This window comes from Zingiber officinale, chromosome 5B (assembly GCF_018446385.1).
Source record: "Zingiber officinale cultivar Zhangliang chromosome 5B, Zo_v1.1, whole genome shotgun sequence".
Taxonomy (NCBI): domain Eukaryota; kingdom Viridiplantae; phylum Streptophyta; class Magnoliopsida; order Zingiberales; family Zingiberaceae; genus Zingiber; species Zingiber officinale.
In genome coordinates, this window is record NC_055995.1 from 60908780 (window position 1) to 60923019 (window position 14240).

Consider the following 14240-nt stretch of genomic DNA (forward strand, 5'->3'; position numbering starts at 1 on the left):
TTGTTTTCCTTTGTTTTAAATCTGTTGTAGCATGTTTGAAGAAGTTAGATATGCTTTCTTTTGATTTGTCTCTGATATAGCATGCTTATAGAAGTCAGATTTTCTTTCCTTTGATTTAATTCTGTTGTAGCATGCCTATATTCTTTTTAAGAGTTTAAGAAAAATATAAGAAAGATAAAGAAAAGAAAGAACAAGGCCAAGGCCTTAAGTAGATCCCAAAGTCAAGACTTTAGGGATTTTGGCACACAAGGTGCTAAAGAAAATGCCGAGGCATTATATTTTAGAAGTATTAAAAGATAACAAGTATTTTACTTTTATCAGTGGCACTGTACTGGACTCTCTGTCCTTGGGCTGGGCTCCCATAGTCGTCCCTAGGTTTAGATAACCTAGTAGTAACGGCACGGCCGACGGTCGACGGTTGACGACCCGAGGGTCGCCAAATGGGCCGCCAAATGGGCCGCCGAATGGGTCGGGTCGTTACAAAAGTAAAAGCACAATTGCCGGGCCCAAGAAGAAGTTGATTATTATTTTGAAGTATTATAAATATAAGTTTTTGAACAAGTAAAACGAGTTTTACATAAACATAAAGTATTAAAGATTAAGTTAGAACAAATGAAATAAAGTTTCATATAGTTCTGAAAATCAGTAAGTTTAGTTCTTTATTCTACCATGTTTATCTAGTGGATGAGTAGTTTTCATGTTTACCTATTAGATGAGTAGCATGATTAGCGATTAGAATTACATGAGTAGATTTCTTAGCTTTTCTTTGCTATTAGTTTGACATGAGCAGTTATGTTTATGCTTTATTTCTTTTAGAGCATATAGTTTTAGTTCTTTTCGTATACATGCACATTCGTGATTTTGTGAGTTAGATAGCGCTTACTAAGCAAATTTTGCTTATAGACTACACTTCCTCTTACTGCAGATACAGGAAAGGAAAAGATATAGAAAGGAAGGCGACAAGGTGGCGCGGATGGTGTGTGATGCCAGGACTATGGAAGCCTTGGGACTTAGTTTAAGAATTTATTAAGATTGTCATTTATTAAGAATGTATTAGATGAGTCATTTAGTCTTCCGCTGTTAGTTAATTGTATGTTTTTATTTTGTTTCCGCTATTCATTACTTGCATGATTTAATTTTATTAAACTGCGTGGTGATGTTATTCCTTTTGTGTGTTTAATATGTGTTCCAGCCGCCTGTGGCTGTGTATATTATGTTATGTATGTCAGTTTAAGGTCACCGGTACAGGGGAGACTCTGCCGAAATTTTTCGGTAGGGTTTCCATGTGATTTTTAATCATACCGATTAAGTAGAGTTAGTAGTTAAGTAACGGTCATCCTTAGAGAGTAGTAGTAGTAAGAAGGGTGGTCGTTACAGTTCGCGACACCAGGACTTTCCACCTAGAATCCTTGACTCTAGGACTTTTGCCCGAAGCCCTCGACCCGCCAAGACTTTCCGCTTAGGTTTACCACCTCCTAGGACCTAAGGTTGCCTCCCTCTAGGATTTTCCACCTGCCTAACCACAGCTAGGACTTTTGCCTAAGTACACTTAGGACTTTCCTGCAAGCTCATTCAAACCCATTAGATCACACATAACCTTAATTTTGAACCCTTTACCATTATCAAAATTAGGTTCGATCGTCAGATGCTTCTCACACCAACACTTTCCAATATATGTATAATCCCCAACTCCTCCAGTCTTCTACCTGGTGTCCGCGACTCCCAAGACTTCCACCTTGAATCTGTGACCCTAGGATTTCATCCAACATTCTTGACCTACCAAGATTTTACTCAGTTCCATGGACCAGGACTTTGTTGTCTAACCGCAGCTAGAACTTTCACTTTACCTAAGATCAGTTGGGACTTTCCAGCACACTTAGTTCAACTTGTTAGGACAATAATAATACTTAACTTAGAATTTTTTTTTTTCCATTATCAAAACTCAGGTCTGATCGTGTGATGCTCCTTACACCAATAGACATAACTGGTTAGATCACAACTATCTAAAATTTAACCTTAGTCATATATCAAAACTCTAGGTTAAATGTTGTGCACCCAATACCAACACTCTTATCTAATCATCAAGTAATATTTGTGCTTCTAAAGAGACAAAGTAGCGTCTTTCTAATATATTATCTTTGAAACTAAATGTCTATTCTATAATAGTGGTTGACATTGGATAAGGTAAAATTTTTTTAGTCTCTCTATCTGTGTGACTAAAATAAAAAAAATTATAAAATAATTTACAATTTCTTATCTATAACTTAAGGATTCTCATGGACGTTTCATCTATTCTCTTAATAAAAGTTATATTTTTTATATAGTTTTAAATTACTACTGCTACTAATATTTTATGTTTTGGATATGTTAGTTTCTAATTCATATTTAAAATTATAATATTTATAAATATAATATAAATTATTTCTTCTATTTTGTATAATATTAGCATGATAAGGAGAAGAATAATCTTTAAATGGAATTAACGCATCATAATACATAACTAATATTTTATAAAAATATCTAATTTAAGTTTATGATCTAAAACAAATGCAACTCAATAAATATCAAGAATAGGATAAAAATACTTTTCACATTTTAATTTCATTACTAATATATAGGGAGATAAAAAATTCATTCGTAACATATTTATTTAAAATTAAAGTTATATTACAAAAAATATCATAACTAAATGAGAAATAAGATAATAAACACTAAAAAAATTGCTCAATTGTATCATTAAATATTTTTAAAATTTTATAAATACTACTACATATATTTTAGTAGTGTGAAAATAAATATACATGAGCATTATTAGTATTTTATGCACAAAAATATAATAATTTTTTATATTGAAATGATTCATATAATAATTGATATGTTAAATTTCAACGTGTTGGTTCATCACGTACAAATTTTTTAGATCTCATTTCATTAATTTTATAAAATATATCTTATTATTTCATTATATTAAGATATGATCATAAATAAGAAATAACAATTTTAATTGGTATAATGTGATCTTTTTAAAATTTTAATTAATCTAGAATACATAAATTTAAAACATGACATACTTGGTAAAAATAAATAATAAACCATTAATAGTAGGCTGACATATAAATTTATGTTCATTAATACTTATAGTATTAGAACTAACATTATCAAATGATATTAAAAATATCTAGTAGTTAATTAATTTATATTCTTTTAAAATTAAGTATAATAATTGAGTGAATTAGTGAGCAGTGTGTGTTTCATTAAATATTCGATATGCTAATAAACGCTTTTAAATTGTCTAAGAGTTATTAATCCAATGACAAGTCACACTTATATATGAATGAGTTTATCAATAGTCGATTCGAATAACAGAAGATAAAGATACATTATTATTTAATTTATTCAATTATTCAATTAAGTAAATATTTTTCCTTGCCTTATTAATTTTTTTAACTACACACGCAAGTGTAGTTTAGGGAACATGTTTAGTAGATGAATTAAGTGATTCTTTGATATAAATCTTAAAATTTACATTATACCAAAAAAAAAAAAAAAAAGATATTCTACATAAACCTCCATCGGAGTGACTATTTTCTTACCCTTTAGAGATTGAGATAAACCTCCTTCTATTAGAATGGGAGAATTGAAGTTGAAAGTTATTAAGATTTTAGAATTCAGAGACAATAGTAGAGAAGATGGTATGAAAATAATAAATGAGCTATTATTTATAGAGTTTGGAGAATAACGATCACCAAATCGTAGTCATTGAAAAAACAATCAAAATAATCTTAGTCATTAAAAAAATAAAAATACAAGCTCTAAACAGTACAAGTGGTTCTAACACACATATTATAAAAAAATATATATATAAACTAACAATTTGAAACAATTAATTTGGAGCTATAACCATAAGTGGCTCAATCCTAGATGAGTCAGTTATGGTTCAACCCATTTAACCGGGACAATGGGTAATTTATCCATTGACCCCATTTCGATTTTTAGGTGGGTGGGTACTAGACTCGGGTCACAAGTAAGCCTACCTCAAAACATTCTACTATAATAGGACAAGAATTGGAGAATGAATCAAAGTATGATTGTACTAATAATGTGGTATTAAATTTCACTCAACTTAATAGAAAATTGGAGTTTTTCAAATAACAAACGTACCAAAACTAGGTGAGTTTATAGATACAATTTTCATACTTAAATATTGTACAGGTAAAAACGATGATGAACTTTGCTCTTTGTGTGAAAGCTACCACTTGTAATGATTTTTTTTTTTTTTTTTTTTGACTATTTCTATGGTTACATCGAAAATAATTGAGTTGGAGTATTTGAGAACTAACTTATTTAAATGTCATTAATGTGCTAACACTCCTATATGGTAAGTGGTTCTCCCGGAAGCTTACTTGAACATGACAATATTTATTATTTTAAAAGGGACCATATAGCAGCTGAAAATGATTGCTTGAAAACCCCCTAAAGCATGTGAAATTCATGTTTCCCCCAAAAGATGTTTATTCTGAAGCTCAAATCACACATCACTCTCGTATTTTGCAATTCATGTTGAAGCTCCGTTTCCTAATTTAGCCCCCCAAAAAAAAAAAAAAAAAAAAAGGCCCCACCATATCAGGGATATAGGTACAATAATTAGCTTTCATGTATAGATGAGATGAACTTATGTGTGCAAAGCAATTTTGACCAAAACAGTTTATTTTAATTAAGTCAGTTTTAGTTTAAAATGCTCAAAGATAATTTTATATTAAAATTATTTTTTACGGTGAATGAAATCAGAATCAGACGGCGAAGGAATATTTTAAAAAAAAAACAGTTTTTGATTGTTAAATTTTATAATTAATTTCAGATGAGCAGCTGGAATGATTGATCAAATGGGCCACTTTCCTAAATAGCCATGACAGCTCCTCCATCTTCTTCAGCAACACCGCCGTCTTCCCCACCCAATCGACACCGCCGGCCGAAATGCAGCGCCGGCACTTCAACAGAGCCACGTACTTGGCCATGTCATGCACGCACGCCGGGTTCTTGGCCTCGAAGAAGTCGAGCGCCAGCTCCACCCCGACGTGGGTGTAGCATTGGCTGGCTGTGGCGCCCCATCGCCGGAGGCTCTCGTTCAGGAACAGCCCCGGGAGCTTCGTCACCGGGTCCCGCACGTTGACCACTCGCAGGACTTTCACGGCCAACTCGTCGCACCGCTCCTTGAACCACCAATTCCCCACCCTCGGGCCTCCGTAGGAGTACACCGTGATCGGCACCGCCGCCTCCGCCCTCCAGTTGAGCCCCAGCTCCGCCAGGTCGTAGCCGAGAAGAAGCGCCAGGGCGGAGCCCATGCTGTGCCCCGCCAATGTGAGGCTCATCTCCTCTGCTTCGTGCTTCTTCACCAGCCGTGCCACTTCCTTCAGCAACTGCTGGCGGCAGCTCCCGTGGCTAAACCTGCAACAACTCGATCCCTAATTTTTTTTAAAAAAATATTTTTTTATTAATTTAATTAAATGGATAAACAAAATCGTAGAGAATGTTTTTGCACCTGCGTCGCTGGCTGTCGCTATTGGTGTACAGAGTAAGGAATCCGGACTCGACCATGACCTCCGGCCTCGGGCCGTGCGGGTCAAGCCGGGCCGGCGTCAGCGAGCTCATCAAATTCGCCGCCCACTCCGACTTGGTCACCGTGCCCCGGAAGGCCACGAGCACGTCGCGGCGCCCAAGCCGGCGCGCCACCTCGTCTGTCGCCACCGCCACGTACCCGATCCACCGCCCTCCGCCGTCGCCGAGGATGTCCGGCCCCGTCGCATAGATGTACCGGGATATTTCGTAGCCGGCGGAGCCGAGGCCGGTCTCATGGAGCAACCGCTCCTTCCCGTGCTTACACTGGAGGAAGCGAGGCGAGGCCCGGTCGAGGTCGAAGGCCTCGTAGCACGCCGTAACGAGCTCGCCGTAGCGCACCACCTCATCGCGCAGAACCGGGTTCAGCGGCTCCACCAGACCGGCCCAGTCGTCAGCCCCCTGGATTTTCCTCCAAATGCTCGCCAACTCGCACCCCGTCGATGCCACCGGCGACGACGACCGAACCTTCATCGCCGCTTCCCACTTCTCGGGCGCCACGACCACTGGCAACCTGCTCTTCCACCGACACCGCCAAGTTCTAGTATGCAAGCTCACAGCACAAGAAGAAGCAGCGGCAGCAGCAGCAGCAGCCATCGCAAGGGGATTATCGAAGGAAATTGCATATATACATGAAGATGAACCATCTATGATTAATTAATAATTAAATCGGGTTGCAATTCTTCGTGCCCTGTTTTAAAATTGGTCTGTCAGGTCAGCTATCGTATCGATCGATATGCTGCGGTTCGAAGTCAATCGTTAGTTTGACTTCAAACTCCATGACATGGCCTCTTTCCATCTTCCACTTACTCTGTCGTCGCGCCAACGTTTGTAAATTGTATGAACGCCGAAATTTAGGTCCCTTTTTTTATTCTTGGTCTTCCACGTAGCCTCACGCTGATTAAATTAATCCTTCGGAAAACTTTCGTGGATTTATTAATTTGATCGATTTAACTAAACTAAGAAACTGGAAACAGGGTGCATGCTTCCTCGGCCAGGACCGACTACGTAAGCGGCAGTTCCTCTGTTTCTTTCGGACGAGGACATCAATTTGCGGCTGCTCATTTTCGTCGACGTTGAATTATGAGACGTGCTGAACATCAGGCTGGAAATTGAGCTCGTCGTTGATAATTTTATCAGACGACGAATGGAAAATGTGTGGAGCGAAGAAAGGAAACATTCACACAAGAATTTCCGTTCGTATGAGTGAATTAAGCAGCAGGGTGATAGCATCTTGGCGCGCCACGATGCTCTCAGGTCGACGACTAATGGAGTCGAAGGAAAGAGGAGAAGTGTCGGCATTTGTAGTGTCGCTTCGCTTCGAGGGTGGAGACTGGAGAAGAAGGAGCGACGACTGCTAGAGCAAGCGGGTGGAGGGAGTAGTGGGGCTGTAAATGATTTCAACATTTTGGTAAATAAATTCGGCTTGATAAAGCTAATATATTAATTAAATAAATAAATAAATTTAAACATTAATAAGCTTATTGTTTTAAGAATAAATTTATTTATTAATTTTCTTATATCTAATAAAATAGGAGGTTTTATATAATCAACTTCACTTCAACTTCACCTAACGGAATAACATCTTAGTTGTTATTATTTAATTAAATAGATAATTATTAAAATTTTATCATCTTCGCTTGTCCTAATTTATCATATTCAACTTTTTTGACATGTCCAATTGCCCATTTTGTCTATCTATTTGTGTAACTTGTATGATTTAAAAATTTTAGTTTGTTTGTTCAATTTGGTTCACTAAAACCTTAAAATTTATGACTTTATCGCATAGGGTGAGATGAAGTCTTTTTTTAATTCTCATATTTGCCGTATGTATAGGAAGTGGGTGAGCCAGAGAAGAAAAATTCTTCACTATTAGTCCCACCTTGTTTTTCATGAGGATTTGAATAAGCAATAAAATATAAAAATAAACTATATATTTGAGGTGAGATAAGTGACACAAAGCGACATGCCATAAAATAATATCTCTTTCTTATTAGGGGTGACATTGGGTTAATTTTATATAAATTCTTTTTATTATTTTTTAAAAAAATATTAATTAAAATAATTCATTTTTAATTTGATTCAATTAATTCGATTTTAATAAAATTTTAATTTGATTCGATTAGTCAATATTAAACTTATTTTTGATTAATTTGATTAATTTATGTACCAAATTAATTGAATGTTCATCCATCTTTTTTCTAATTTTCACTAGTCATTAAAGTAAATGAAAAAATGTTTATGGAAATATGAAGGTCCATTCAGATGACTAATATGTTTAGATAATTATCCATTAGATAGTTTAACTATTGTACCAGTACCGGGAGCTCCTCGAGGATTTATATTGATGGAAAGGCAAAGGTGATAAGAGTGATCATCAATTGATCATATCTATTGTCATATGACTTTGTAGTTATAAAACTATGTACATCTAATATAATTCGACTTTTTCTTGGGACCGCATTGATAGAATGACGAAGGTGGCACAAATAGAGTTTGTTAAACCTACCCATTCTGACTAACTCATCAGACCGACTTAGTTGGTTCATCACTCATTGCGGCCTCTCTGACTTATTGATCTGCCTAAATTTTCTCTGGATCTCTGTTTACCGACATGACTGCAGATGGGAAAGAACAAAGACCTAAAAAATATGTTTGTTTTTTTTTTCCATTTTCGCTGAATAAACCCCGAGGGAGAAAGGAAAAAACAAATAAAAGACTGACGCTTCATCTCTAGCGAAATTACACCTCGAGTTAGTCATATTCTTCCTTCCATCATTCAATTTTTCAAAAAAAAAAATAAAATAATAATAATCGTATCCTTGCTTTCTGACCAATTAGCTTAAGAAAGATCCATTTCATGGCCTTGTTTGCTTTGACCAAAATCCACCATTCGTCTTCACTTGGCTTCTCTTTCAGCAACCTCAGCTCTTGCGTATCGATCAGAAACATCCTTGAAATGTATGACTTGTGTCTACACCGCTCGTTGCTGATGAACTTCACTGAAACTTTTGTATTCTTGTAGAAAAGTTGATACGAATTAATGAAGCTTCTCTGAACTGCGTGGGAAGAAGTTTTAATGGAAGCAAAGGCCTCTATGTTTAAACAAGAGGGAAGGAGAGATAATACAAGTTGGTTAAGTAAATTTGATTATGTACTAAGCTTTCTCCACTTCATGATCAGTTTGAAGTCTATAAAAGTTGGGAAATGGAGAAATTATGTTCAGGAAGAGGTCATTATTACTTTAAAGACACTAATCCAAGAAATAGAAAAAAATGAAGAACACATCACAAGTTTTGATATTTTTTTTTTAAAAATCATTTACATGATGTTTGTTTAATCTGATATATGAGGTGATGAATGGTTTAGTAATATTGACCAGGTCAACTTAGACTACACGTGGAAAGCCTTGACTTGTCAACGTAGACTATACGCGACACCTCTCCAACTTGATTAAAAGTGGTTGGAGTCGGTTGAATCTAGGAGGATAATACGATGTATAATGATGGAGTCCGATAAAGTTACACAATCAGAAGTCAATAAGACGTGACAGTCAGAAGTCAAGGGGACATGGCAGTCAGAAATCAAGGGGGTGTGACAGTCGACGGTGAGGAAAAGGAGAAGTAGGATCATGGGATTACGTCAGTAACATGGTTCCCGGTCGGATTCTTGCAAACCAGGACTCCAGATCAGACACCCTGGTCTAAAACATAGGGAGTAGTTGGAGTAATATCTGACCGGGATCAGACTGATCGGGTTCTCACGGCTCGGTTATATCCAGGCCTAGTTCCCTCAGTAAGCTAATTCTCGGACAGCCAACTCCTGGTCGGTTCATGGACGATCTCATCACAGCTCCCGGCCCCTCAAAGTTTAGGCCAGGTGCTATACCCAACAAAATAGCCTGAGTTGCCCTGTTCATTCCCGATCGGGCCAGAAGGTCGGGACAGGAGGTGCTACACAACAACAAGATCAGGGAATCGTAACCGTCTGTCAGAGAATAACTACTGAATATCAGGGAATATTCCAACGGTCTACGGTCACCTGCAATGAAACCTTCCTGCAGTCTATATGAGGATGTCTCGTGTCCTCCATCACCCGACAAATTCTGACACCCGACATTCTCTAACATCAGTCAGGCTCCAAAAGGTATGCATTGTCATATGAAAAGGGAGGTCCTCTCCCTTGCACTGGTACGCTCTCTGACACATTCACACTTGTCTTCTACTTTTTTTTTCTACGTACACTGTTCTTCTGGAGGAAAAATACCTAACTTGAGCGTCGAAGGGCCTGCTCGAGGGACTTTTTCCCTGATTTCTGGCCTCTAACTTCCCGTGTGCTTGTCTGAGTGTGCACGGAGGTCAAGTACTACTAGCTTAGTCACCGCTTTCCGTTAGCACCGCGTGGGGGTTTGTTCACATGGGTACAAACGATAAGAGTGTCACAGTCTCCTCTCCGTCAACGCTAGCAACCGCTCATCCGACCTTCATCCGACTTAGATTCCGAACAGGATCAATTTGACGCCGTCTGTGGGAACTTTCTTCACTTGTTCTGGAGTGTGAAGATGTTGGACACCGGACGAATCAACGTAACCATGATGGCAGGGGAGTACGAACTATTCAAGGAAGCCAAGAGGCGAGCGACTTCTGAAAAATAGACCACTGCTTCGAGACCGTATAAGATGCCTATAGTTTCCAAAGACCTGACTCATGTTTCTGATAAGCGGGTCTAAGAGAAAACAGCCTGAGGAGTTCCTCCCGGCCTTCTATATGGAACTTGGCCCTGACTATTATCACAAGGGCCCGGACTGCTATAATAAGAAAGAGCAACCTCAGGCCTCTATGGTAGAAACCTCCCCGCCCAGGGACTCGAAGAAGGGGAAAGTTATAGTCCTCAGGGAGAAGCCCCGAGCGAAACCCAATGAGCAAGTGCCCTTCTCTCAAGGGTACTAGAGGAGAAGCTACCAAAGGGATATAAGCCCTCGGCCATTGGAGAGTACGATGGCAGTAAGGATCCGGAGGATCATCTCCTCAAGTTCTGGAACGCTGTGTTGTTGCATTAATACAGCGACGCTATTAAGTGTCGAATGTTCTTGAATACTCTATTTGGCTCAGTACAGAAATGGATTGATGGATTTTCGAATGGGTCCATCACCTGTTTTCATAACTTTAAAATTATCCTCCTGCATCACTTCGGCAGTAGCAGGAAGTACCAGAAGATGGACCACTATCTCTTCACCCTCAAGCAAGGGTCGGCTGAGCCCTTACGAAGTTATATCAAGTGCTTCAACCAGGTGGCACAGGACGTCCCATCCGCTAACTCATAAATATTGATGATCACCTTCTCTCATGGATTAGTAGAGGGGGAGTTCTTCCGAGATCTCATCCGAGACCTCATGAAGAACTTCGATGAGATGCTCGGGAAGGCCGCTAGCTATATCAACGTGGAAGAGGCGCAGGGCGCTCCGCAGAAAGCAGACAAGGCGCCTACTTCCACCAATAAACCAGAGAAGAGGTCACCCCAACCACCAGCTCAGCCTCTTCCACGCGCCCGAGATGCCCGACCACCCTTGCCTCCCAGTCAGAATCCTAGGTTGACCCAATGTGTGGCAGCTGTCCAAGCCCCAAGGCCCGGGTAGAGGGGGCCGCGTTACTGTACTTATCATTGGTCCCACACCCATGCCACAAATGATTGCTTCCAGTTCGCTCGAGACTCTCGACCCGCAGATGAGTTGTGCCAGCCTCCACCTGAGATTGCGCCAAGGACTTAGCAGAGGATGTTGGCCAGCCAACTGGTCGTGGCAGGTCAGTCTGGTAAACCCCAGCCCAACAATGTAGGGTAAGGAAGTCAGCAGCCCGGTCGTAACCCGGAGCCAGGAGAAGCTTGGGAAGAGGATAACAGGGGAAACACAACCATCCGTGAGATTGGTATGATCTCTGAAGGGCCCACAGATGGAGACTTCACTAGGGCTCGGAAATCTCATGAGTGGCGCTTGGAGATACACGCTGTAGGATGCAGCCGGGAGCAAGCTGCAGGACCCATCATCAGCTTTAGGCCACAAGACCTAGAAGGGCTAGAGCTTCCTCATGATGATGCCCTAATAATCAAAGTCGTTATCGCCAACAATCGCATGGCCAGAGTTTTCATGAATACCGTAAGCTCTGTCAATGTGATATTTAAGAGTGCGTTAGAGAGCATGCAAATCGACGCTAGTGACAGCTCGTGGCTACTTCATTGTATGGCTTCATCGACAATGAAGTATGATCCATGGGCCAGATCAAGCTAGTCATATCTTTGGGTAGCGAGCCCTTGGTGAGGACGTGGAGGAGCACCTTCATAATGGTGGATTTGTCATCCTCATACAACGTCATCTTAGGGAGACCGACACTACACGAGTTCTGGGCAGCAGTCTCCACTTTTCATCAGAGGATCAAATTCCCTTTGGGAGACCAGGTCGGGGAAGTTAAAGGTAAGCAAGTGGTCTCTCGCAGGTGTTACATTGACATGGTGAAGGTGGAGGCTCGCAAGGCCCAACGAACCCAGGATTGCGGGATCCATATCATCCAAGAGGAGCCTTTACCCATAGCAGAGGAGCTCATCCCTTGGGAGGAGGTCCAGCTCTATCCCGAATGCCTGAATAATTTCACCCACATATCAAGCGACCTACCTATCGAGCTCAAGATGGACCTGGTCCAACGCTTAACTCGTAATAGGGACGTCTTCGCTTGGTCCCCCGAAGAGCTACCGGGGGTCAAGCCCGAGGTGGCTAAGCACAGATTACACCTTCTGCCTGATTCCCGGCCAGTCAAGTAGAAGAAGAGGAACTTCTTGATGGATCGAAAGCGCTAGAGGGGGGTGAATAGCGCTCGTGGCTATTTCGTTTTTCGAAATCGTAAAAGCTTGTTCAGAAATAACGCAGTGGAAAAGTAAATAAAGTGGACACGAAGGATTTACTTCGTTCGGAGCCTGTGACGACTCCTACTCGAAGGCCAGCGATCCTTGATCGCTTCCGGTGGACAACAACTATAATTCGTAAAAGCTATTACACGCTAAGTACAATTTAAGCAGAAAAGAATATTGTACCGACAATAAAAAGAATAAAGCTGAAGCTCCGAATTGTCGTTGCAGCACTTCTGAGTCGAGACGTTAGCAGCTTGTCGCACGGAGAATGCTTAGAAGATCATTGTGGTTAAAGCTGCACCTCAACCCTCCTTTTATATGAGGTTCCGGGCGCCTGGAGTGTGACATGGCCAGCCAACTAGGTTGCTCCAAGTGGTGAAGTCGCGCAAGGGATAAAGTTTGGTCTCGGGCGCCGGGACCTCCTTTTTCCAGGAGCCGCTTCTCCTGCAAAACAAGGTTAGTCCGAACAATTGCATACCCTGCAAGACAATGTTAGAATCTAATAATTCATAAGTGAAAAACAGCTGATAGTCTTTAGACTGTCCGAGTCTGACTTCGGATTTCCTACCGGAAACCCTAGGTCGACCCGACACCTACTGTTCCCTCTACGGGGAACACGTCCTCACCTACTCCCCTCAGGAGAGATTACCTGATGCCAGTCCGGCCCTCCAGACCGACTGGACTTTCCGCCTAGGGTTACCACCCCCTAGAACCTAGGGTTACCGCCCCCTAGGGTTTTTCTCTACCTAGGGATACCGCCCCCTAGGACATAAGGTTACCGCCCCTTAGGGTTTTCCTCCACCTAGGGTTACCGCCCCCTAGGACCTAAGGTTACCACCCCTTAGGGTTTTTCACCTGCCTAACCGCAGCTAGGACTTTCCTGAAACACTCATTCAAACATGTTAGATCACACACTAGCTTAACTTTGAATTCTTTGCCATTATCAAAACTAAGGTTCGATCGTCGGATGCTTCCCGCACCAACACTTCTCGGCCAAGCAAAATAAGATCATCCGAGCTGAGGTGGATCAGCTCAGGAAAGTAGGTCACATTAGAAAGGTACAATTCCCATCTTGGATCTCTAATATGGTCCAAGTAGCTAAACCCAACAATAAGTGGAGAGTCTGCATCGACTTCCGAGATCTTAACTGCGCTAGCCCTAAGGACTACTACCCACAGCCTAGGATTGATCAGATGGTAGACTTGACCTCAGGCTGCGAAAGAATTTGCATGCTTGATGTTTATCAAGGATACCACCAAATCCCTCTAGTACAAGAAGATCAGGAGAAAGTTAGCTTCATTACGGCAGATAGTACCTTCTGTTATACCATCATGCCTTTTGGGTTGAGGAATGTAGGAGCTACTTACCAAAGGATGATGGATAAGATCTTCTGATAGTATATAGGCCGAAATGTGGAAGTCTATGTGGATGACATCCTCATCAAATCCACCCTGGCCATACATTTGATTGCTGACATAGAAGAAACCTATGACACACTACGGTAGTATGGACCAAAGCTTAATCCATTGAAATGCCTGTTTGGAGCTGGGGGGGGGGTTCTTGGGATTCCTCGTTATTGAACAAGGAATTAAAGCTAATCCGGAGAAGATCCGGGCACTTCGAGACATGAAGGTGCCTCAGAATTTAAAGGAAGCTCAGAAGTTGGTGGGCAGAATAATTCCACTATCCAGGTTCATATCCCAGTCTGCGGATAAAGCCCTGACTTTCTT

At 40.8% G+C, this 14240-nt stretch overlaps 1 protein-coding gene across 1 annotated transcript; it reads right to left on the bottom strand.

The window, feature by feature from the left end:
* Window positions 1-4835: 4835 nt before the first annotated feature.
* On the bottom strand, window positions 4836-6210 carry LOC121986667 (phospholipase A1 EG1, chloroplastic/mitochondrial-like). The gene is made up of 2 exons (XM_042540621.1): window positions 5540-6210; window positions 4836-5445 (listed from the first exon to the last, which is right to left on the bottom strand). Exons 1-2 carry the CDS (start codon window positions 6208-6210, stop codon window positions 4836-4838), a joined length of 1281 nt encoding a protein of 426 aa, XP_042396555.1.
* Window positions 6211-14240: the final 8030 nt, after the last annotated feature.